We start from the raw sequence: 25375 nt of genomic DNA on the forward strand, positions 1-25375 counted from the left end.
TTTTTTTAAGGTTCTCAGCTGTGAGAATCTTGCCTTTGAGAAGGAGTTCCAGTTAAAGAACTTGATCTTTGGCAAGCACTCTGATTTCCACACTGCTGTACAAAGGTTCCATTTACCTGATGCTGTGGTTGCCTGTAGAAGTTTGTACCCCTCTTTAACTGTGATGTTTCCTCCACTGGGTCCCATATGTACCTGTCATCAGCTACTTTGTTTGTGGGGGCAGATCCTGAGAGAGAAGTCTTAAGGTCGGTCCAAAGATCCCTGAGATCAATTGTTAGAGGGAGGCCCTTCCAATCAAGCCAATATTATGATCCCAAGAGAGATGTCATATAGAGATATCAATTTTTTTGCTTCCATCCAAGTTTGCAGGGGTCTAAAGTTCTGGAGTAGGTTTCTTGGTTTTGCTCCCATGACTCTGTCTGACCAGATATTTGTTTCCTTACCATTGCCAGGCACTTTTGATATGTGGTTTCTGAATTGAGGGAGGACTTTTTTGATGAGCTTCCATATAGGGAGTGCGCGGTCTTTCAACAATTGGTTCAGAGAGGACATTAGAATTTAGACCGTTGAGATACTTTCTTTTCAAAACCTCCACCCACCAGGAGCCTTTTCCTGTAAGCATTCTCCAGATCAGTTTGAATCCCATAGCTCTATTGGAGAGACTTGGGTTTTTGATGGCTAGGCCCCCTTTTTCGAATGGAAGAATAACTTGGTCCATCTGACAAGGCTGGATTTTTTTGAATCTTGCTTCCCTCCCTGCTAGAGGAAGCTTCTCATAATTAGTTCCATATGCTTGTGGGTGCTGGCGGGAGCCAAGGTTACTGCATATTGATAGATGGGGAGGGCGGAAAGGATAGCCTTGATGAGGGTAGTTCTGCTAGCCAAGTTTAGCCAAGATAACCCCCAGCTTTGGAGTAGTCCTCTCATTTTTTCTATGTGCTTTACCCAAATTTCGGACTTGACTATTTCTTTTGCTAAGGGCAGACCCAAATATGAGAAATAGCTCCAATTTCTTTGCACTCGAATGTCTAGGATCGAGGAGATTCTTTGCATGATTTGAGAAGAGACATTCCAGGTGTATATCTTACATTTTTTATTGTTTAGCTTTCCCCCTGAGGCTGCCAGGAATGAGTCCAGAATTTTCTTGAATATTTTTGCCATCAGACTTGAGGCTCCCCCGATTAGAAGGGTGTCATCCGCAAAGAGCGAATGATTGATTTCTTTGGTCCCTCTTTTTATACTGATCCCTGTGATCTCCTTTTGCTTGCGAAGTTTTTCCAAGTGGATGCTCAAGGTTTCCGCCATTATGATGAACAAAATGGTGGTGAGAGGGGGCAGCCTTGCCTCAGACCCCTAGAGCTTCTAAAGTAGCTGCTTGGTCGACCATTGATCAGGGGGGCGGTCCAAGGGTTAGAGATGCACTCCTTGATGATGCTTATGAATTTGTTGGAGATCCCGAATTTTTTGAGGACTTCAGTCAGGAAGTGATGGTCAACCCTGTCAAAGGCATTTGCCATGTCTAATTTGATGATCATGCCTCTTTCTTTTCTGTTGATGCTACTGTGAATTGCTTCTTGTATCGAAATGACGTTGTCCGTGATTTGTCTGTGAGGGACAAATCCGCCTTGATTCTCTGAAATGAGGTAGGGAAGAAGCTTTTTATAGCCCGTTGGCTAGGATTTTAGTGACTATCTTGTAGGAGACATTGCATAGAGAAATAGGCCTGAAACGGTCGAAGGAAGGAAAGGGATTAAGGTCCTTGGGGATGAGGGCAAGGAGTGAGGATTTAGTATTTTCCCCCATTTTGAATTTTTTGAAGACATTTTTTACCATCCTTACGAAGTCTTCTTTTATAGTGTCCCAGTGATTTCTGAAGAAGGCGGCAGTGAAACCGTCGGGTCCCGGGGCCTTGTCCAGCTGCATGCTGAAGACCGCCAACCTGATCTCCTCCTCTGAGACATCGAGGTCCAGTTCTCTATTTTGCAAATCAGAGATTTTACTCTCGACAGGACTAAGAAAATCTGTGTTGTCCGAGGACTGAGGAACTGCTGATAATAGAGCTTTAAAATGTCTGTGCGCTGCCTCTTTGATTCCTTCTTGGTCGCTGATCTCATTCCCCTCTGCCAAAATTTTGTCGATTTGGTTTCCGGCCCATCTGAGCTTCATGCTGTTGTGGAAGAAGGAAGTGTTTTTGTCTCCAGCTCTAAGCCAGAGACACCTTGATTTCTGCCGTTGTTCTTCTTCCTCTATTCTATTTTGCCTGTAAAGTTCCTTGTACATTTCGTTTTCTTGGATTTGGTCTTCCTTTATGTATTGGGTGTTCTCTTTGTCCCGGTTCCACTGGTCCAACTGCTTATGAAATCTGCTCTATTTTGGTTTCCATTGCTACATTTGTTCTTGCCCACTGTTTTATAGTTGTTCTTAGAGACTTTAATTTTGTTTCCCAAATGTAGTGGGGCGAGCCAGTGACTTCCTTAGCCCACTGATCTTTTATAAGTGTGCGGAAGTCATCTTTGGAGTCCCAGACTTTGTTGTATTTGAAGGGGAGGGGCCCCAGATTTCTTCCCTTGTCCAAAGTCATGATCACTGGCTTATGGTCAGAGGCAGAGGCGTGGATGATTTTGCTTTTGATTCAGGAAAAGCCTGCTACAATTCTTTCATGTACAAGGATTCTATCAAGTCTCTCTTTAATGTTGTGAATGCCAATTCTTTTGTTGCTCCAAGTAAATTTCCCGTTATGAGGAGGGATGTCGATAAGATTGTGGGTTTGGATTATTGCTTCCAGCGAGTCTCTTGAAGGGTCCGCGAGAAAGTTCCCGCCTAGTTTTTCCTCAACATTCCTTATTAGATTCAGATCTCCACCCAAGAAAATGTTCCTATCTTGAGCGGCCTGCAAATCTGAAGTTATTGAATCCCAGCAGAGAGCTTTGTCCCTGTAGTGGTTCGGGGCGTAGATGTTATAGACAATGTATTCTTCTTTTGAGACTTTGTTTTTAAGGTCTGTTCTTACCCACCAATTGCAAGAATGTTGATTGGTGAGGTCCCATTTGTTCTTGTTCCATAAAGTTCCTATACCTCCTGAGGCACCTGCTGCGCCTATTGTTGTACCTGTAAAGCTTTTGTATCTTTTGATATGTTTTTGGAAGTCTTGTTCAGATATTTTGGTCTCCTGGATAAGGAGGAGGTCTGGTTGCTCTTGGTTGATTATATCCCGGACTGCATTTGCTTTTAGGGAGGAGCCCATCCCCCTGCAATTCCAAGAGACCAATATCATCATTTACCAATTTTTGAGTGAGTCCCGCTCCTCTCCTTTGTCTTTTCCCCATTTCCTTTTTGTTTGTCTAGGTATGTGTCCATTGGTTGCTGGGTTCCAGTGGCCATTTCTTTCGCTGCTGTTTCATCTCTGATTTTCTTGTTTGATTCCTGCATACTTTTCTTGGAGGGTCAGAGGAGAGGCTAGCTTCTTTCAGTTTGTTTCTGGTAAGGATTCACTCAATGGTTGGGGGGGGAGAGGACGGGGGCAGCGAGGGGGAGGGGATGACTGCTAGGGCAGTGTCTCGGGGAGATGAGGGGGAGACATGGGATCTTCCACTGACAGGGGTTCGAAAGGGTTGGAGGATGAGGGGTAGGGAGGGGTTGAACTGGAGGGGGGGGGAGGAGGAGCAATAGGGGATTCGGAGGAGGCTTGGCACTAGGACCTTGAGAGGGGGTAGATTTTTTCTTTTTTACTTGCTCCCAAGAGCCTTCTGAGGTTTCAACATTTCCATTAGACTCATTTAATTTTGACTTGCTACACCTATTTGCGAAATGTCCATATTCATGACATACCTTGCATTTGAAGGGTAGCTGCTCGTAGTCTAGCTGTTGGATGTGTGTCCATTGATCTACTTTGATCTTGATAGCTTCCGGCAGGCCTTTCCCAAGGTCGACTTCAATGCAAATCCTTGCGCAAGCGTGCATGTTCTCCTTTGGCTCAGATCTGTCAATGTATTTACCGACTACGTTCCCAATAGCCTTTACTGATTCGTCTCCCTTGCAGTGGAGCGGCAGATGGGGTAGGCGTACCCAAACCGGGACAACATTTGGAATGTCCATTTCCGGATCGAAGTCGGGAGGCCATCTGTTCAGGTAGAGTCCTCGAGAGTCCATGAAATAGGGCCCATTTCTAAAGATTAGGTTCCTGTCCTCTTTTGATTCGAACAGAAAGGTGTAGAAGCCCCTTCCACAGAATCTGATGGCTATTTTTCCTTGTATTATCGCATTCCAGTTGCGTTCCACCCATTTTTGGACTGCTCTGGGCGAAGTCCAAAGGCCGGTGAATTGGCCTACGAGGCCTCTTTCAACTAAGGCGATTGCTGCCTTCCTCGGGAGGGTGGGGGGAAGAGATACTTCAGGGATTTCATCAAGTTTCTTGACGAAATTTGTCGCAGATGGGGCGGATTCTTGTTGATGCGTTCTCAGGGATAAGAGATGCGAACAGTTTCTCATAGTCTTCCGGTTCTGGGGACGATGGATCAGTCCCAGCCATTGGAGCGGATAATAGCCAGAGCGCAGTCAATCCGGGAAGAGAGCGAGAGCTGCAGGGATGGGCCCCAGAGCTGGGGCCGGGCAGGAGGCCCGAGGGAAGGCGGCAGGCGGAGGGGAGCCCAGGAGGGGCGCAGAGAAGACCTAGCAGCGGGGCTGCCAGGCAGGGGCCGGGAGGGCGCAGAGACCAGTCGGCGGTCGCGCGGGAGCTCAGGGAGATCGTATCATTTCTTGAGTCAATCACTATTCACATAAAGTCTTTGAATACTTGGATTAAAATGCTATTGTGTGAAAAGAGGGTTATGCAGTTACCTTGATGTTCGGGGCTACGCGAAGTGGAAAAGCTTACAGGAATGAAGGAAATAAGGGACTAGAAACTAGCCCCTTGATTTCATCTCTGTGAGGGGATGAGGAAGAGCTTGCGAAGGTCTCACCAAAAGTGCGATCCATCTAATAAGACAAATAATTCCGCGAATACCACCTCCACCCACACCGCCACCAACTTCACCACCATCACCTCCATCTTCACCCGTACCACCTCCACCACCACTGCGATTCAATATGGCAAGCACAATGAAGTTGCTTGTGTTCAAAGGTTTGGGAAATGAGGATCTGGACCAATTCTGGTTCATGGTAAGGGTTGTATGGGAAGCACAAGGAGTTACAGATGACAATATAAAGAAAGCAACATTGGTTAGCGCCCTGTAGGACCACACACTGACCTAGTATATTAAGCACTCCAATGATAATCCAAATGTGGGAATCGTGGATATCCAAGTAGTGCTAAATAGAGAATTTAGCAGGTCGAAGTTTGAAGCATAGTCGATCATTGGATTCAAAGAGATCACGATGCTACCAGGCGAGACTCCTTAGGAGTTGGATTAGAGGCTGAAATGTACAATTCGCGAAGCTAATATGAATATGACGGATGGACAACATCGCGAGAGTGGTTTGTAACTTCGCTAATGCCACATTTACAAAGTGCATTATCGCAACAGAAGATAATGACTCAAGCGGAGGCCTTAGAGATCGCTATGAGGCTACATGAGACCCTGATGCAGGATCCTAACTTAGGAGTTCAATAGATCCACGCGTAGTTGAAGAATTTATGCCTTGAGATGCAAAGTCTAAAACAGGACAGGACAGCTTGACCAGAAGTGCGCGAAGAAGTATGGTGCGTAAAATGCAAGGGTCAGGGTCATGACAAGGACCACTGCCCGGTTTTCACAAATTACCTCGCAAGAGGAAGACAAATGCCCTTAAGGCTAGAAGCGTAAGCAGGACCTAGCGCAACACCTGCTTTGTGGTGCGCAATTTGTCAAATAGTAGGAAAAACATGCCACAGACAATTGTCACTTGTTACAGATGTATACGCAGAATTTACAACAGTTGTTCTGCAAATTTTGTAGGTCAATGGGACATGATGAGCGCACTTGCAGAAGCTATGAGTTGATGATGGATAGAACTCCCACCTACAAAGTTCAGTCTAAAACGTGGCCCCTTGACCAAATGCAAAATGCAGGAATGGCGTGAACAAGATTTCAGGGGCGCGGACAAGGCGGAGAAGGACTTGGAAGAGGTCGCAGACAGTTGATATGCTACAATTGCGGAGGGCCAGGACATTATGCCCGTGATTGCATGAATCCAATGCACCCATCATGTTTTATTGCACCTTGTTTGATCATGAGATAGAATATTGTCCTACATTGATAGCTAGGATACGCGACAAAGGAGCGCTACCACCTCCCCCGACTTAGAACCTGCAGATGATGAGGTTTGAGCCACGCGAGGAAGATATAAATGTGAACATTATGCTCTGAAGTGGAATCACGACGGGAGATGACAAAGGAAAACAACCAGAAGATAGTACTTGGGTTCGCAAAGCTCCGGTGAAAGAAGCGGAGTTTGATTTGGAGCGCACTCGGGAAACCTTCATGGAAGCTAAGAAGAGATTTGTTGATGCCTCCACTTCAGGAAGCAAAGATAAACCGGAGCCGAAGATGGACCCATCTATGCTCATAATGTTCCTGGAAACATGTATGAAGGTACTGCGCGACAGTAGGGCGTGAAGGGTTATAGGAACTCATTAACAAATGCGCTCGGACTGGGCCAGGAGAACTGCGCATAGTCAGGAAGATCGGAAAAACATAAAACAAGGACGGGAAGAGAGAAATGAGACTTACTGCGCAGATCAGAGAATATGAGATGGATTAAGTCATCCTAGATTTATGATCGGATGCGAATGTTCTGCTGAAACAGACATGGGAGTGAATGGGGAGACCTGCGCTGTAGTGGTCTCCAATTTAGCTAAGGATGGTGAACTAGCATAAAATAATACCCGATGGTTGATGGTGGCCAACTGATGCCAAGCTTGGTAGTCCGCAATGGTTTATGTACTCTGTGGTGACATCTTTCTGAAAACAAACTCTTGCCTCTCTTGCATCTGGGTACACTGATTTGTCTCATTTGTCCAACTCATTTGATAACATGCGCATCAGTTTCTTGAGTGCAGTTGGACTAGAAACATACTGATGCATAGTGTTTGCACTAATCGCCAAGTCTACTGTTAGTTTCGGTATCTTCGTCCCTCCATCAGTGATCAAATTTCTCTTTTTGCATGCATGTTAGGTGTCCCATCGATTAGCTGCATTTCATTAGGTCATGGATCAACTGATGGTAGTGGTTCATTGTCATTTTCCCTCATGGCATTTACCTGCTGGCCTATTTTCACATGTTCAGGTCATTTACTGTTATTTTATTTCATTCCATTTACCAAAGCCATTTTTAGGGTTTTAGGTCTCACTAGGTTTAGGGTTTACCACCATGGTCATAAAAAACTCAATAAAGGGTCAGCAGGCACATGAGGTGGTCTTATAAGCTCATTAGATCAAAATTTCACTAATAATATGCTCAATAAATTATTTTTACCTCAAAACTCTGTTTTGAGGTGAAAACAGAGTTTTTTATTTTTATGTACAAAATTTATGTAATTTGAAATGTTTTCTATATGTAATAAGTTCCAGCTGCTGCCCTTGCTCACCTTGCCAACTCCAGCCACTATAGACAAAAGCAAAAGTATCAATGCATCAGTTTACCAAGTGACTTTAAATGAAAAAACAAAGCTAATGACCAAAAGTGACTTGGACATTAGAAAAGTGGGTTTGAATAAGTAAAAAATTTAAAGCCATCCATATATAAAGTCAAAGGAGTGCCATTCATCATTTCATTGTGCAAAAGACCATTGGAGAGCAAAAAATCGCGATTTGGAGCAAAGAAGGTCAAAAACCCTATTTTTCAAGCAAACTTGCCTGGCGCTGCGCATCAGAGGCAGTGCGCTGTGCATCAGACTGGCACTATGCATCAGTCACTTTCTGCCAGTGTAAATTTGCACAGGTGCTACGCATCAGGAGGGTGTTGCGCATTGGGCCTAGTGCGTTGCGCATCAATCTATAAGTTGCCAAATCATTCCAAATTGCTCAATAACCCTCAAAAACGTTGTATTTCCATTCTACAAGTAAGTGATCATTGCCCTAGAGCTAAATTTGATGTCATGCTTGTGTCCTTCATGAGTTTTGCATATTGAAAGTGAAACCCTAGCTGTCTTCATTGTTTTCCATTACATTGTGCAATTTTCACTCCACCATCATAAAAAACATCATTAAACCCTTTTCCCTCTTCCATTTGCCTAAATCACTCCATTAATCCTATTTTCCATATCCCACTCCCCTTAAATAACTAATTCCCTTCACCAAACCCTAAATCCCTCACTAAACCCTAGTTTCCCAAAACTAATCCCTTCATCCCCCAACTCCATTTTCCATTAGTAAAATATCTTAATACTCATCACCCTTGTCCTCCCTCATTATCATTTTTCACCACATCATCATCACATCCCTTCCCTAAGACCAGCACCAGCACCATGGCAAGAAATAATGAGTTAAGCTATGAAGAGGAGACACTAAGTAACAGTTCAAGAGAAAGGAATGTACAACCTAGGAGACCTCACAAGGGTGGGACAATTATCTGAGAGGAACCTATTAACATTGCTGAACTCCTTGCTTGCCCCCTTGCTTCCACTTGTTTCAAATACCAATCTTGCTTTGAGTTTTGTGAGATGGTTGAAAGGGTTAAGTATCATCATGAATTGGCAAGGCAATTTGTCATCGACATGGTAAACCTTGTTGGCATCAATTTCACTCTTTCACCAACCATTATTACAGAAGCAACTAGGATGCCAGATGTAGGGGAAAGGCGGAACAAAAGACAGAATATCAGCAAACAACATTATGAACCATATATTAAGGCCAAATATCATGGTAAATTGAGCAGGGTGTTTCCTTTCAAGTTCCTGGAGGACCAGTATGTTCCACTTATGAAACCCATCATCAAATACTTCACATGTGAGGGAAGGTTCTCCATACTCTATGCCTATCATATCAGATTACTTATGCACTTCACTAGGGTCAGAATGATGAGTATTCCATATTTCATTTGCAAAAACATAGAGAGGATGACTGTGATTGCAAAGAGAAAACCATACCCACAACAACTTAACAGTATTTATCACTTTGCTGACATCAAGATTATTATTGTGCACTAGCTTACTTAATTGGGAGTGCCATGGGACACCTTCATTGCCCATGAAATCTTCAAGGGGCCTCAAATTTTTGCAGATCCTCCAGAGGAAGGTGGACCTTCCGAGCAACAAAAAGAGCATGAAAGCAAAACTGAAGAGGCTCACATTCCTGTGTTTATAACTTATGAAAAAGGTACAAGAAGACTTTTTGCAGCTTCCAAATGAGTATTATCTCCACCAGGGGTGGTGGAAGGGGTCTCGTTATCTTCACCGGATCACAGCAAATGCTATCTTCACCTGGGGTGAAAGGGGCTTTGCCTTCTTCTTTAATAGTACAGGTACAAGACAAAGGAAAGCAAAAATTGCATGATGAAGGGCCTACTGAAGGGAAAGACAGGGATTTTGTTTTGGTTGAGGAAGATGACACTGATTTGGGCTCCCAAAGCTCAAGACTCAAGGATATGGTCATCAAAGAGAAAGAAGCTGAGATCCAAGCCTTATCACTTGACCTTGAGAGGGCTAAGTGGATCATTAATTTCCTTGAGCAAGAGAACAAGCAATTGGAGGAGAAACAAACAATCATGGAGCTGCAAACCATTAGGGAAAAAACGGCAAGTGGCAAAAAGAAGGAAAATCAAGATGACATCACTAGAACAAGAAATAGAGGCTGACCGAGAATCATGGTTGGAAAGAGTGAATTTCCACCTTGAGAAGCTGCTTGATAAGGCTAACAAGGAGAAGAACATGTTGTGCCACATGGCTTATCACTATTTGGCCTGGAACAAAATTTGCAAGACAAGGATAAGAAGCCTAAAAGCTAAGTTAAAGAGAGCCTTAGAAGCCAAAAGGGAGCAAGATAAACTTAAAATTTTGGCTGAAGCTTCTTTGGCTCAGCAAAGCAATTAGCAAGCTTGCCTCTTGCCAAATTTGAAGCAATTTTGAGAAATTTTTGTCATTTCATAAATTTTAATTGCAAAACACAGGAATTTTCCTCTGATGCGCAGCACCAGTGGCGCTGCGCATTGAGATGGCTTGGAATTTTGCAAAATGGCTTACATTTTTGGATTCCTCATGGAAAAATACTGAAACCCAGAAAGTTTCATGAAATTTGGAGGAGATTTGGGTCACCTAAAGGGCAAAAAACACCTAAAAAATGCCCTCTTTGCCACTTTTTGGACCCATAGGAAGCAGTCTTGGGAGAAGTGACTTTTGAAGGGGCAAATGGACTCCAAATCCAAAAATTCCAGTTGTCCTAGAAAGTAGACAGACAGAGCTTTCCAACAAGCCATCTTGGAGCTAATTTGGTGAAGGGGAGGCCTTCAAACTCAGCCTTGAAGTGGTGCTGCGCATCAGGCAAAATTTTGCCAATTTTGCTCAAAAACTCAGAATTTCGCCTAGTTTTCTACCAGTTTGACTTTTTCTTCTCTCATGGTAAAATTCATGATGTAATGTACTATGATGTAAAAATGGTGAAAAATGACTTAAGGAGGTAGATACATTAGTTATAGGTGGTTTTGAGCTGAATGAATCAGTTTCCATAGTTTTAGAGGCAAGCTGTTCCACTGCCTATTTTCAGTTCCTAGTTTAGATCTTGTTGAAATAGCTCCTTGACTCATGGATTCGACCCCTGATAGCTAGCATAGGTGGTTTGATGCTTATATCTTGTACTTTCTTAGTTATTTGTCAAGGTTGGACTCTTGTGGATGCATTGAGCACTATTGTACATCACTTCTGCAGTTTGGCAAGGAAATGAACCAAGGTTTTGCAGCATTTTGTGGGATTCTTGTGGTAATGTGAATTAGCATTGTTTTCTTCTTTGTTATTCAGTTTATCTTATGTTTATATGTGCCATCATCTCTCTCTTTCTGCATAACTAAATGAATCAAGTGTAAAAGGTGGAATCCATTGGTGTGTCAGTGCTTTGCCTTGGGGTTTATTTAGTTTTAAATGTTTTCTGCTGTTTGAAGAGGACTCATGAAATTTGCATGCCCTCTCCAACTCCTCACCTGTATTTAGACTCATCATTACATTCATTTCAAAATTCTAAAACACTTGCCTACCTCGCCCCACAGAAACCTCTGCAAATCTGAGTTGATTTCTCGGACCCAAAGCTGCCTTCCTCATTTGATCCAGCAACCAACCATTAAAATCAATCAAATTCCTCTGAACATATACCTAGCCTAAAATTAGTATTCATATTAGTCATCTCAAGCCTTACTTGCCATATTTTCTTTGAGATTGACAAGGAGAGAGCCCTCTCCCGACCTGGTAGGGCTAGCTACCTGGTTAAGCGTGGTTTGATGTTACCCAATAACTGCCTTTCTCAGCCTAAGGTAGATTTAGGCTATAACATCTGCATTGGTGGCTATGCACATCAACTCGTCAAAGTACGAGTCCATATCCTATCAGACTTGACCCTTTATCTTTTCCTCGATGAGTGTCCCAATAGATGGGATCGCATGTGCGTGTACAACAACATCCATGCTTCTGAAAACCTATGCATGGGAAGCTTGCAAACTAGTGATGAGCTGTGAGAGTTCTTCATAGTTCCGGATCTAACTCCGGATGCGTGCCTTCAACTCAACCGCCATGGGCTTCATCATATTGGGAAAGTGTAATGGGGCTCCCTTGTATATCATTGTCCATGTTTGCATGTAGTCGACAACAGTATGCAAGTTTGTCAAGATATGTGCTCTCCTAGCACAGTGCTGTTGCCAACCATTGAGATGGATAACTGCCTTATGCATGATACCAAATATGGAATACAATGTGTGCATGACCGTCTCAAGCGATGATACTTCATCTAGTATCTCCTTCTTCAATGCGCTAAGGCGGATGCTGTAACCAGTTCTCCTCCCTACTTGGCCGTCTGTAACTCCTTAGCCATTCACTCGTTCTCTACTATCAAGAAGCGAACACTCAAGCTAGTGGCTTCGGCATATGATTGGTAGCATCAGCTAATGCTACTGGATGCTTGCGCACATAAGATACGATCACTCGTTCCTCAAACTGCGCAGGAGATGTGTGGACATCCGAAATAGACACTGCGCGATTGCAAAACTCTATGATGTGACTCGTCGAATGATATGTTGTGCATCTCTTCTTTTAGATTGTCTCCAAGGATCTCAGTATCTCCTTGGTTTCTCAAGACTTGCTCTGCTTCCAGATCTGGTGAAGCCGGTGGGTCGGCCTCTTGGTGGTAAGGCATGAGGCGATGTCTTTCTCTAACTTTGGCTACTCCATCTCCGTATCCATCTTCTCAAGTACTCGTTCAATCTCTTGAGCGAAGTCCTACTCCTGCAACTTCTCACCCTGTCTGCTTTGTGCTAGCTGCTCGAATGAGTCTACTACCTGTATGGGTGCAGTTTCATCAATATGTGCATGTTGCACCCCCTGTTGTGTCTATCCATGCTACACATCCTTCTGCTGTTTGCAAAGCTCCCATTATTTCTAGAGTTTCTCCTTCAACTCTTGCAACTCCTTCATTGTTTCCTCCATCCTCTGTTTATATCTCTGCCTTTGCATGTTCCTCTTGTCGCACTATTGCCTCTTCGCCTCTATCTCCAAAGATTCTTTCTCCACAATTGTGTCTGCCCTAAACTTGCAGCTTTGTTCTACCTCTACGTTATCGACAATATTTCTCTTGCCTTTGTCGCGCGCAGGTATGTTTCCCTTTATTGCTGCTGCTGGTGGTGCTCTCCTAAATGCTATTTTGCGCTGCTTTGATAACCATTCCACAACTATGCCGACTAGTTCATTAGGCTTGGAGAAGTTGTGACAATATCTCCATGGGTCTTCCTCAACCCAATGACACGCCCCGTGGATCCAAGGAAATTGCACTCTCACGCAGTGATCCTTCATAAAGCAATGTGGGTCATACAGATTGAAGCTTCTAGTGCCGAAATTAAATATTTTGAACTCTTCTATCTCAGCATCACATGCTTGAGATTCTGTATCTTATACAACCAAATCTACAACAAAAGAGTGGGCCAGGGTGCCTTCTTCTTCCGATGCAGTCTAGCTGATAGTCCTACTGAGATGTGGTATGACACTTCTTGCATGACGAGCTTGTCCATGGCAAACTTCGGTAAAACATGTAGAGGCTTCTCCGCGTTGTACATCCGTATGAAGGTGCCAAAGGTGAGGCATACAATCCGCTATGTCGATTGGTGCCCCCACTGCTGCCTTCGACATGCAAGGTGGATCCTGCTCAAATATCATCTTGTACACTAGGGTGACAAAATGGTCTGAAAACTTTGTGATGACTCCATGGAAGCTGCATTTGGAAAAAAATCTGCAATAAGTGTTTACAGAGTTTTCCGCTGATGTCCATGTCCACTTCAAGCGCGACAATTGCTGACGGTCACAGATTACATACAGGATGTATGCATACATGTATATTTTTGCTTACTGACCTTTGGGCGACTGCCAACCTCCTATTACTTGTTCCTTCAGTTTGTCAGCCAACGTGTCGAACCAGTTGCATGCTTTTCCTTCACTGGCCAGTTGGTCCAACATAATCACCCAAATCTGCGGGAAGGTCTCTGTGCTCTCTTGGCCATACAAGCGACATGAAAAAATTACCAAGTACTGATATGCCTTCCGTAGTATCTTCATCTTGTAAATCTGGTTGGGTGTTACCCTGAACTTGGCTGGCTCCTTCACCCAGTTCTTCAAGATATCCCTGGTGTTTGCATTGTTGCTTGGTATGTTGAAGGGTGTCTCCATGGTGATCACTTGCTTTGGCAAGTGGTACATCTGTTGATAGTCTCATGCCCTGAAGGTACCAATATTTGTCTCGCTAACACTTCTTAAAACCATTATCTCAAGATTAGTGTGCGAGATGATCCAATGTATCATGTCCGCACAAGGAAACACGGGATACCTGCATGCAATCAGGTACAAGCCAGACTTGTGGATGTTCACATAGACTTTGCAGTCTTCAATATCTTCCTCAAATGTGCTTGAGAATGCATCATTTATCTCCTAACATTTCAGTTTGATTTCTTTGTCTATGATCATCTTGGTGTCTTCGTAAATCAGCGAACTCATAGACACTCGCTCAACTGCATCTCTAGTTGCGCTTCTGTTGGTGTCCTTTGACCTTGCTCTCTTGGAGGCCATAGATCCTAGACTGCTGAGAGACATATGAACACCTGCTATACCTGGAGACATGTGACACGCATGTCAGGAAATTTTTCAGTTGAAACCAAAGAAAACCTAAAGACTGGCATGCAACATACCCGAGAGACTGATGGAAAGGATTGCGCAATTTTCACTGGGAGGCCCGGAGACTGACTGCCAGAACTGCACAAAAGGCACTCCAGACTATTGGGATGCTGGTTGACTATTGGAATTAAGTAATGCACAATCCAAACTGACCTGTTGGGTGCTGAGATTGCGCAATGCGCAATTTCAGTTGGAAAGTCATGTAGTTCCAAGGACTACATTGCACAATTTTCTGGGCCAGCAAACATTGCCTCTCAGAATTGTGCAAAGCAAGTCTAGAGGACAATGTCTAGCCATATTTGTGCATTTTCTGGGAGGAAGGCAGAGCCTTCCCTCTCATAAATGTGCAATGTTGTCCGGGAAAGGCAAAGTCCGGGCCAAGGTTGCCCAGACCCGTCGACGGGCGACTGAAAACATATGAAGATCTGAATGCATGGCGAAACTGAGTGTAGGAAAGAGTGAATGATCATGCATGCAAACAACGAATGCAAGATTCAAAAAATAGGAAAACGTGCATGTGTGTGAAACGGGTCGTCGAATCGACGAACGTCTGTGCAAAAACAGTTTCATGCATGTGACAACAATGAGATGCAAACGAAAATTGAAATGGTGCTTGTACATGCTAACATGCATGCAAACAAAAGCAAGCGTTCACAGAAATCAAGCAGACAACACTCGCACAATCCAAAACACAAAAAGTGACAGAAATGCTGTAAAAGACAAGTAAAGCGGACTTACTCGGAAATAGTTGAGTCGGATGTGTCAAAGACTCCTAGATGTGTTGTGGGATGTTAGAGATCCAAGATTGATGTGAAGAATGAGTTTTGAAGTGTCGAATAAATACGTTTGAGGCTTATGACACACATGCCACGAATATAAGAAAAAAACGACACTTGGAGGAAAGTTTCTAAAACGATCTTTGCATGTAACCTCCAACTGCTAAAAACAGATCCCTAAAATCCAGGGATGCTTTTTGCATGTTGAGTTTTGCTATTTCAGGGAAAACAACCCATGCATGAAAACCAGGTTTGTTGGGTCCCACGGGGAACTGGTCAACCTAAAGGCACATGCAACAGCCTACAAGATTGAGAGAGGGTTTTGCACAATTTCTGGGAGGAGTTGGGCTGACTGTCTCAGAGGTATTGTGCAATTTCTGGGGTCAGGAGGTGACTGTTACCTAGAATTGCACAATTTTTGGGCTAAGTTGCAATGCTCAACCAAACTGCGTAGTTTTCTCAAAGAAGCCTGTTTGATTGCATTACACAATTAAAGGCTTGGCACGATCGACATATTAAGTTGCGCACCTTCAAGGTGAATGATTTGATGTTGTTGTATGATAGTAAGTTTGATAAATTCCCAAGGAAGCTTAAAATGCATTGGCCGGGACCATATGTTATTAAGGAGATCACTGATCGTGGCGCGATGCAGTTGATAAAGTTAAATGGAGAACTATTCCCAAGAAAAGTCAATGGCAGTCGTTTGAAGACATACATAAGGGGCTTAGCCATCTGGCTAGCCGATAGAAGCACAGTCTTAGTGCTCCAGGCAACTGAAAGGAGGCACGGGACTATAAACTACTCTGCTCGGGGACTACGCAATGTCAGGACTGTGCGCAGTAGCGAAGTGTCATAGGGTCCACGACAGCGTGAGGGTAGCTGCGCTGCTGCACGGGTTGGCTGGAAAGTGACCATTACAGTCAGTATTCACAATGTGATGCTTGGTTTGAGACCAAATGGAGCGGGCGATAGGCACTTAAGGCGAACTTTATGGGATAGATTCTTAAAAATTTGCCTCCAATCAAGCATTAATGAACCGAGTGTGGGGGGAACGGTCAAATTCAAGTTCAAAAGGCGCTATAAATTACAAAGGGTTGTCCAAAAAACAACACTTGGAAATTTGAGGATTCAGTTGTTGCGCGCACAGACATTCATGAACCCATACTTGTTCGATCTTCTTAAAGTGAATTCGTTGCTTGAGAAACTACTTGAGACGTTGAGAGAATTGTGGAATCACACTATGGCAGCACCTGAAAAAGCCATGGATACCGGAGTAATGATCGTAGAGGAAGCTGCGCATGCCATTATGGAAGTGGAAGCCCTAGAAAGTGCCGGGATAGTCGCAGAAATCCCTAAATCGTTGCGCACGCCGAGACCCAAGAAAGACAAGTAGGCCATGGTACCAGTGCACGTATCACCTAGAAATCTGCTGAAGACTAGGCTCACCATGAAAGAAAAGGGCAAGGCTATCAATTTGGAGGCTGATGAGGAGGAAGAATTCGAAGAAATCCTAGTAGAGGAGGAGGATGTAGAAATGGAGGTTGAGACCCAAGGTGCGGACCATCTTACTGGGTTGCCCGCATATGTTCCTCATCGAAAGGGTAAAGTAAAGGTTCCCAAAGATATAGATGAGAACAAGAGCTCTTTGTAGAGTCCGCTACTCCCTGATGAAATTATTTTTGAAGGAGCACACTTGGGACGAGTTCCCATGCTGAAGTTTGAGGATTGGGATCTCGCGGACCATGAGAAGTTCCTGCATCTCGCGACCGCGCAGCTCATGTGCCAGAAGAAAGATGTGCCGACAGAATCATAGAATTGGAGCCACGTAAATGGATGAGAGGAGTTGAGAAAGCAGGGTTGCTAAACCTGCTCTGGGTGCCGCATTACCATCGTACCCCAGTGACCATTTTTGTCATCAGGTAATTGCTCTGCTTGGTACATGATGGGTGCTTGTGGCTAGAGGAGCCCATCCCCATCACAGACCATTTGATTCACAGAATTACCCAACTCCCTTGCAAAGGGGAGGACCCAAAAAACATCTCGGAGGGAAAGAGCGATGATTTGGCCATCGCGGAGGCCATGAAGAAGAAGTTTAAGCTGGAGAAGAAGAAGAGAGGGTACACCATTTCCAGCATCAACAACCCTGCGGTTAAAGTCGCGACACAGATATTGGCAGGGAAGGTTATGCGGAAGTGCTGCACGGATGAGGTGCCCGCACCGGTGGTTGCACTAGCAGCGCAATGCGCAGAAGGGGTCCAGTTCAACTGGGCAAACTATTTATGTAGAGAGTTCCTTGAGAATTGCCGCAAGGCACAGGAGCAAGGAAAAACTTTTCACTATGCGTGGCTTCTGTTGTCAATAGTACTAGTGGCCTGGGAATTGCCCAAAGATAGCCAGTTCCCGACGATCGCACAGGACCTTCAAAGGCAACGAAGTACGCTTTGTTGTGGGCAACCAGGGATGCACAAAGGATAAAGGATAGCAAAATATTCTGGGTGCTCATGGAGATGAACATCATAATGGGGATTAATCGCAAGCCACGGTTATCGCCCACGCTTTACAACAGTCTGCAGAGCTTCGCGGAGTTTAAGGCAGATTTTCACCATGTCTACATTAGGGCGCGAAAGGACCCCACGAAGACGTGGTACGAGCTACCCTATCTGGTGACAGACGATGTCATCTTCGCAGTCCTTGAATCGTGGACACCAGGGTGGCGCGCCCCAGCCAGCTCCATGGTGGAAGCAGAGAAGTTCGCCGCGTAGTGGAAAAAGGAAGAGGTGAAACTATGGATGGTGCAGTTGGAAAAAAAGTGCAGAAACGAAGCAGCAGCCGCTAAGGCCCAGGTGGTGCGCGACGTTGTGAAGTTTGCAGAAGAGCAGCAAAAGAAGAGCGCGAAGGACAGAAGTCGCCTACGCCTGAGCTGGAGATAGATACAGAGCAAGGTGGCGCGGACTCGCAGAAAGCGTCCGCTCAACTAAAACATTCGTGCCAAAGAGAGCAGATAGGGCCGTGAAAGAAGTCGCAGGCTTTGAAGACTTTGTTCAACCCAATCACCCTCACTGAGGGGGATCTACATGACATTGGCGAGACGATGAGGGACGTCACCGCGGAGGCCCTCCAGCAGTTTGAGGAGGAACACCAGATGGTGTTGGGGGCTCTCCGGGCACAGATATAGGAGTTGTAAGTGTGCACTCCACAGGCTGGCATTGTGTCAACCAGCCTCGCAGTAGGCACGTTCGCAACCGAGGAAATGTTGCACGCACGGATGACCAACACCATAGTGCTGCCAGATGGAGCACTCGTTACTAAAAATGAGGGTGATAGTCCTATGGTAAGTGAGTTGAAGGGAATCAGATTAAACGTAGCTATGCTCCCTTAGGAGACACTCTATATTTTGCAGGATGGAGTTACTGCAGAACTACGAGCCAGGGAGGGTCGCATGCTCCAGGTAATGAGCGAGCAGCGCATCAACATTGAACAGTTGAGCCTACAACGCGACGAGGTAGTGGCGCAGAATAGACAAATGGTGCAGGTGGTGGAGGAAGCCTACCAGATGGTCCTAAAATTGGCCATCCAAGCAAAAGAACCAGTGGAGGCGTGCGTCCAAAAATTAGCAGCAAGGGTGCGCAATGCAAAGGAAGAAATAGCCAGGGTTCAGTTGGAGCTGAACCTTCAGATAGCAGAACTACAATTGAAGGCGCAACCTTCAACTCCGTCAGAGGTTAAGGAACAGCATGCCATCGCGACTACAACAACAATATTAGAGGTTAACAGTGCAATGACAGACTACACAAAGTTGTTCGAGCAGTCGTTTGAGGTTCTCACCACCCTGCAGGAGGACCCGAACATACAGCACCTAGAGGCATAGGTGTGCGAGCTACAACATAGATACGATGAAGTAAAAGGGACCACCCAGACGGTTTCCCTTACATAGAGGCTAGCGAGGATGTAGCAGGTTAAAGCGCTCAAGGAGCAGGCGGATGCTGCTCGGCATAAGGAAGCAGTTTTGAAGGCACGCTTACAACCATGGATTGATGAGGCGTACACCATTATAGCCTCCATTGAAGCAAAGCTCACGTAGCTACAAGCAATGCAGGAAAGGATCCAGGGCAGTAGTGTAGCCATAGCGGTCATTGAACAATGCGTCGAGGAAGTACAATAGTTAGTCTCTCAGTGCGCTGCCGAACTTGTAGCGATCCAGTTAGAGTTGGGAGGTCTTCGCGCAAAGATCTTCACACCAACAAAGTGACTCGAGGGCGAGTCACGATGTTTGTGTTGGGGGCCTGTTGGGCGCAGGATCCCCCAAGGGAAGTTTTGGGGCTTAGAGCCTAGATTTTGATCAAAGATTGTAATTCCGATGTAAAGACTCCGCATTTTGTGGGCGCGGAGTGCGTAGTTTGTAAAAGAGTCATAGGGTTGTCCGCCCTTAGTTTTGTTATTGTAATGTCGACTGTAGAGATCTACCCATGGTCCGTGGACCATGGGATTGTATAAATAGAGCGAGGCTCTAAGTAGTTAGGAGAAGAATTAATAAGAAAAGATGAACATATGATGTATGCGAGATAGATCTGTGGAGTCAAGTCTAGTTTTGGGTCATAGAGTAAGAGAAGGATCTACAGCTGAGTGCGCAGAGGCCCAGTAGTCCGCAGTTGAGTGCGCAGGGCGAGTCGAGTCTGTAACAGTTGGAAGTATTAATAAATAGAAGTTTCCTATCATTTCTGTGTATTTATTTCCTGTTTTATGCATTTGTTATCTTGGGTATGAAATTCACTTCTAATACTTATATGATGCATGAATGTGTATAATTATTGATTAAGTGAATGCAAGATAGAATATCTATTTACGCAAAGTTAACTAAGATCTGTTAAGAAGATAAGTAAGATACGCGGTGTAGTTTGGGGAAATAGTGCAGTTCGCTACCCTAGCAGCACGAAAGCATCTCAGCCCCTGGTTAGGGTTGCGCGAAAGACGATTATAACAGATTGCAAAGGTATTGAAGGTTGGGACAGTGCGCAAAACGACCTGCGTGAAGACAGATCTAGTTGGACTAAATCGACATCTCAAACATCTCAAGGGTGTGGAAACTTGGTTCCAGCATCCCCCCATACTACTTCGGGTGAGACTTCAGTCCACGCTCCGCGGGCTAATGCCGAAAGGGCCAGTAGTGTAGGGATTTGTTTTGCTAAATAACTCCAAACCTGGGTCAGGCCCCCATAAGATAACAGGAGGGCTAAGGGGAAAAATATTCATCTAATTACATAAAGGAATGGACTGCTAAAAGTTGGCAGGAGGCGCCAGAAAAATTCTCGAGGTATCAACCCTAGTTAGGGGTTGGTTCATGATTAAATTCTCTAAAGGGAAAACCCTGGAATGGTTGCTAGAAATGAATTGGAGCGTTGGGAAAAATCCAATAATATTTAAAAGATGGAATCCCCTATTTGATGCACAAAGAGATAAGGTGGATGAGATCCCGGTATGGGTAAGACTTACGGGACTACCACCTCAATTCTGGAAGGAGTCGGTATTCTGGGAAATTGGGAATACTTTGGGACAATTCTTGGAAGCCTACATGTAATTTTTGCACACAAGGGATAAAGGAATAGCTAGAAAAATAGTAAGTTTAAACCCTAGGGAAGGACTAGTAGAGGAAATCCACCTCAAGTATAAGGATTTATCCTATACTCAGATGATCGATTATGAACATTTGTCATTCTGATGCCATCGATGTCACAAATACGACCACCTTGCAAGAGAATGCCCTCTGGGCTTCAGAAGAAGAAGAAGGTAGAGAAATGAGGGGGGAACAACAAAAAAATATGTGGAGGAGCAAAAGGGGAAGGAAAATCCCGAGGCGAAGGGGGAAAGGATGGAAGAGGACAAGATGTAGTTGGATGTAGATGAATCAGAGGATATGTAGATTGAGGAGAGACCTGTCCAGGAGCAAGAGCTTCAGGGGGAGACAACATGGGCAGAGGAAATGGAAGAAGAAGGAGTGGTTTTTACAAATCAGCCGGAGCATACGGTTCTCAAATTTTTATCAAGGCCTGGCCTTTCCAGGTTGCTGAACTCAGAAAATCTCCATGTTGAAAATGTAAATGAAGCCCTTGATAACATTATCACTTCTATCCCTGAGATACATCTGAACCAAAATCTTGTGTCAAGTCTTGAGACTCCTTGTCTACCCTGTGTTCATTCAGAGAAGCCCCATTATAACCTCAGGCCTCGAGAAAAGAAAATTCTCCCTTGGGAAGCAGTGGGGGGATTGGGGGTTCAACCAATATCGGTTGGGCCTCGAAAATCCAAAGGAAGGAAGACAAACATTTCAAAGGCTCAGTTAAGAGCAAAGATTGATATTGCCGATGGGAAACAATTATCTCTTTCAGGGGTGCTTAGAGTAGCGCAGAACCCCTCTCTTGGTCTTAAATGATTATTATGTCCTTTAACTGTCGAGGGTTTTCTAGTGCTCCCAAAAAACTAGCCTTGAAGGCCCTAATAAAATCATATGACCCTGATGTGCTACTGTTGCAAGAAACCCTAGGATCTGGTGAGGAGATTAGTAGGGCTTTACATAAAATGTTGCCTAGGTGGGCCTTTCAGTCCCTGGATGCAAAAGGTAGATCCATGGTAGATCTAGGGGGTTGGCTATGGGAGTGAAAGAAGGAAGGTTGAAGGTCCTATCCACCTAGGGACTAGATCAAGCTTTAGGTGTAGAGGTTTACTCGCTGGAGCTCTGCACCAATTTTTTAATTCTAAACATATATGGGTCCTGTCAGGACAGGGATCTTTTCTGGAACAACCTTTTTTCTAAATCATTTATGGAGAATCTGAACTTGATATTGGGGGGGGGGACCTAAATTTCTCATTGGGTCTATTGGAAATCTGGGGACCTTCATCTCATGTATACCCTCTGATAGAATTCTTCATGAACAAGATCAATTCGAGGAAACCTATGGATATCAATTTGATCAAGCCCATTCCAATGTGGAGGAATAGGAGAACAGGGGAAGCAAGGGTGGCTAAGAGGCTGGATCACTTCCTCCTTAGAGAATAAGTGGTGGCTAGGATTCCACTCTCTAGACATTGGGTGGAGGAAGGAGGAGACTCAAACCATCTTCCCATACTGTTAGATATGAAAGATCCAAACAAAAAGCTTGGTTCCTCGTTTAAGTTCAATCCCTCTTGGCTGAAAGATGAATCTTACAACAATCTGTTCAAAACCACTTGGAGGTTAGGGACTAATGATCAGGGCAGGGATAAAGAATATTTGTTCATGGAGAATCTGAAATGTATGAAAAAGGCAACTATTGAATCGGCCAAAATCAAGAAAGACAAGAAAGAAGGAGAACTAAAGCGGATAGGAGAGGAATTAAATCTGTTGGAGAGCCCAGAAGAGGACGTGTATGAGACAGAAGTGAAGAGGGCATGATCAAGCAACTGGAATCCAATCGAATAATATTCTCACAATCAAGGAAGAGCTGTGGAGACTAAAAAGCAGAGCAATTTGGTTGGCTGTCAAGGATGAAAATTCAAAATTCTTCCAAAACTATGCCAAAGGTCGGAAAAATATAAACACAATTTGGAGTTTAAAATCAGAGGAAGGCACCCCAGCCAAGTCTTTTGAGGAATTGTCCCTCCTCATAAGGAATCATTTTAAAAAGCTATTCAAAGCCCTAGCTGAGGTGTATATTGTCGAGGTGATTAGGACGACTCAAAACTTTCCAAGGTATATGGAGGAGGAGGAGGGGGAAGTGACAAAATGGGAAGTCAAAGGAATCCTAAGGTTAATGCAGAAGGATAAGAGCCCAGGCCCAGATGGATGGACTGTGGAGTTTTTTCAACATTTCTTTGAGTCCATTGGGGATGAACTTACAGGGGTAGTTGAAGAATCCCAGGTAAAAGGGTTGATATATGAACCTTTCAATGCCACCTTTATAGCTCTAATTCTGAAGATGGAGGATCCTTTGTCTTTTGAGGACTTCAGACCTATATCACTGTGTAATTGCATTTACAAAATTATTGCAAAAGTAATCGCAGTCAGATTGAAACCTATTCTCTCAAGGAACATATCAAAAGAGAAATTTAGGTTTCTGGATGGAAGACAGATCCATGAAGCAGTGGGGGTAGCACAAGAGACTTTACATAACATCAAAAAGAGTCGGAGGAAAGGATGATATGATTAATAATAATAGTTTGTTGTGCTAAGATCCTCCTCAGATTATAAACAAAATGTTATTCATGTTCTTAAAGATTCATGAGTAAATTGCAAGTGAAAATGAGTTTTTATGTTAATTTTATGAGAAATTTAACATAAAATAGAAACTGAACAACACCATATAAATGTACAGACATCACCGAAAACACATCATAAGAGGACCATGATGAAGGAGTTCACCCCTCTTGGGCTACGTCTCCTTGGTCCAGCTTCCAATGGCTTGGGCTTCTCTATTATGCTCAAATATGTAAAAAGATGTGTTTCAATGCTCAAATGGTTATGAAACCTACTCCAATGAGTCCAAAATGTCCAAAAATGGCTACCTAGCCTCTTTCTGCACCCAATTTGATTGAAAACTGGAGAAGTTATGACCTCCCCTAGTTTCTCCACTATTCGCTCCACAAAATGCCCAAAATCCAGCACCAAACCCTCAAATTCGCCCAGATTTCTGCTAATGGGCCACCAAATCCGATGAAATCAGGCAGATTTGTTAGAAAATTAATTTGGCTGTCGAGGCCTAAAAATGCGGAAATTTAAGGTCATATGGAGGGCCATGCACCCAGGGGCTAGCCCCCAGTGCTGGCCCCTTCCTTCCAACGGTCACAAAACCCTAGCGGTTAAAGTAGCGACGTCCACATGGGGCGATAACCCTGGTGGTCAAGCAGTGGCAGTCAAGTGACAACGGTTTTCTGAGTGGTCACATAACCTTCGTGGTTACAACAGGAGTGTTCACATGGGGTGGTTAAGTCCGCGCCCACCTCCAAACTTATGCGGCATTAAAGTTTAATATAAACCGCATACTATAAGGTTAAGTAACATCCCCATGGCACAATGGCAGCTGGCTCTTGTTGTGTGTTGGGAGGTCACGAGTTTGACCCCTCTACCTTCACCCGTCAATGGTAACAATTCTGGTGGCCTCCCGGGCTGCCATGTGGCGGCCTCCTGCTGGGCCACGTGTCAGCTCGTGGTCATTACAACCAATCATAACCACAAAATTTCGACCATTTAGAATGTGCCACTTGGCACGATTTCATTAGCCAAGAAATGCTTTGACCAAGTCAACATCCAAATCACCTACCCAGTCAGTGCCACATCAGCGGTACTGACTACTGATTGGCCTGTACTTTTTTTTTGAAAATTTGTTTGTTTGAGAAAGTGGACAAAACTCGTTTTTGGAGTCATACAGATTCCGTTTCGTGCGAAACGAGTTGCGCCTAATTCAAGATGATGAGTACTATGCGGTTGTCCAAGTTCCACACCAATCTGACAACTTTCAAATTTGAGCTATTTTTTTTAGCACCTGATCATTCCTCCCCACTAGAAGCCTTTTGGATCCCAAACAATCACTTTCAGTTGTCCATCATGCGAGGGCATAGTTCCCTAACCTTTCTAATCTCTATCCATTTTGCCTTTGAAGGATTTGTTCCTTTGAGCCCCACTCGAAGGTATCCACATTCCCTTGTTTTGAAGACCTTGTTCTTCTATCGAGAATGGTGTCTTGTTGTAGTTCATCAAGGTATTCAGGAGAAGAATCCTCTATGGAAGGAATTTGGACATTTTCTCCTTGATCTTCAACCAATGGAGGCTCATACAACCTTAAGTTCTCAACATTAACAACAACATACATTTGCATATATGAAGGAAAATCCAACCCGAAGGCATTGTTATCAATCTTTTCCAAAATTCTGAATGGACCATATCTAATTGGTTTTAGCTTTTTACCTTCTCCTTGGAGGCTCTCTTTTCTAATGTGAAGCCAAACTTCATCACCAACTTGGAACTTGTTATCTACACTATGCTTGTCATGCCTTGCTTTGTACTTGCCTTGACTCTTTTTAAGTTGTTCTTGAACTCTTTGGTGTACCAATTGGATTTGTTCACTGAACCTTTTTGCTTTGTCTATGTCACTATGATCATCAATAGCAACATCTTTTCCAAAAATGAAATCCAAAGGAGACTTAATTAAGTATCCCAAACATGCCTCAAATGGTGATGTTTGAGTTGAAGAGTGCTTAGCCGAGTTGTAAGCATGTTGAATATAGTGGAAATGTTCATCCC

The 25375-nt window shown here is 44.1% G+C and overlaps 1 protein-coding gene across 1 annotated transcript; it reads right to left on the bottom strand.

The window, feature by feature from the left end:
* Nucleotides 1-3152: 3152 nt before the first annotated feature.
* On the bottom strand, nucleotides 3153-4488 carry LOC149202586 (uncharacterized). The gene is made up of 2 exons (XM_089401630.1): nucleotides 3829-4488; nucleotides 3153-3248 (listed from the first exon to the last, which is right to left on the bottom strand). Exons 1-2 carry the CDS (start codon nucleotides 4486-4488, stop codon nucleotides 3153-3155), a joined length of 756 nt encoding a protein of 251 aa, XP_089257756.1.
* Between the last annotated feature and the right edge of the window lie 20887 nt (nucleotides 4489-25375).

Source organism: Pinus tabuliformis, chromosome 2_1 (assembly GCF_031772625.1).
Source record: "Pinus tabuliformis cultivar Carrire ecotype Pingquan chromosome 2_1, CPIR1, whole genome shotgun sequence".
NCBI classification, from domain to species: Eukaryota; Viridiplantae; Streptophyta; class Pinopsida; order Pinales; family Pinaceae; genus Pinus; species Pinus tabuliformis.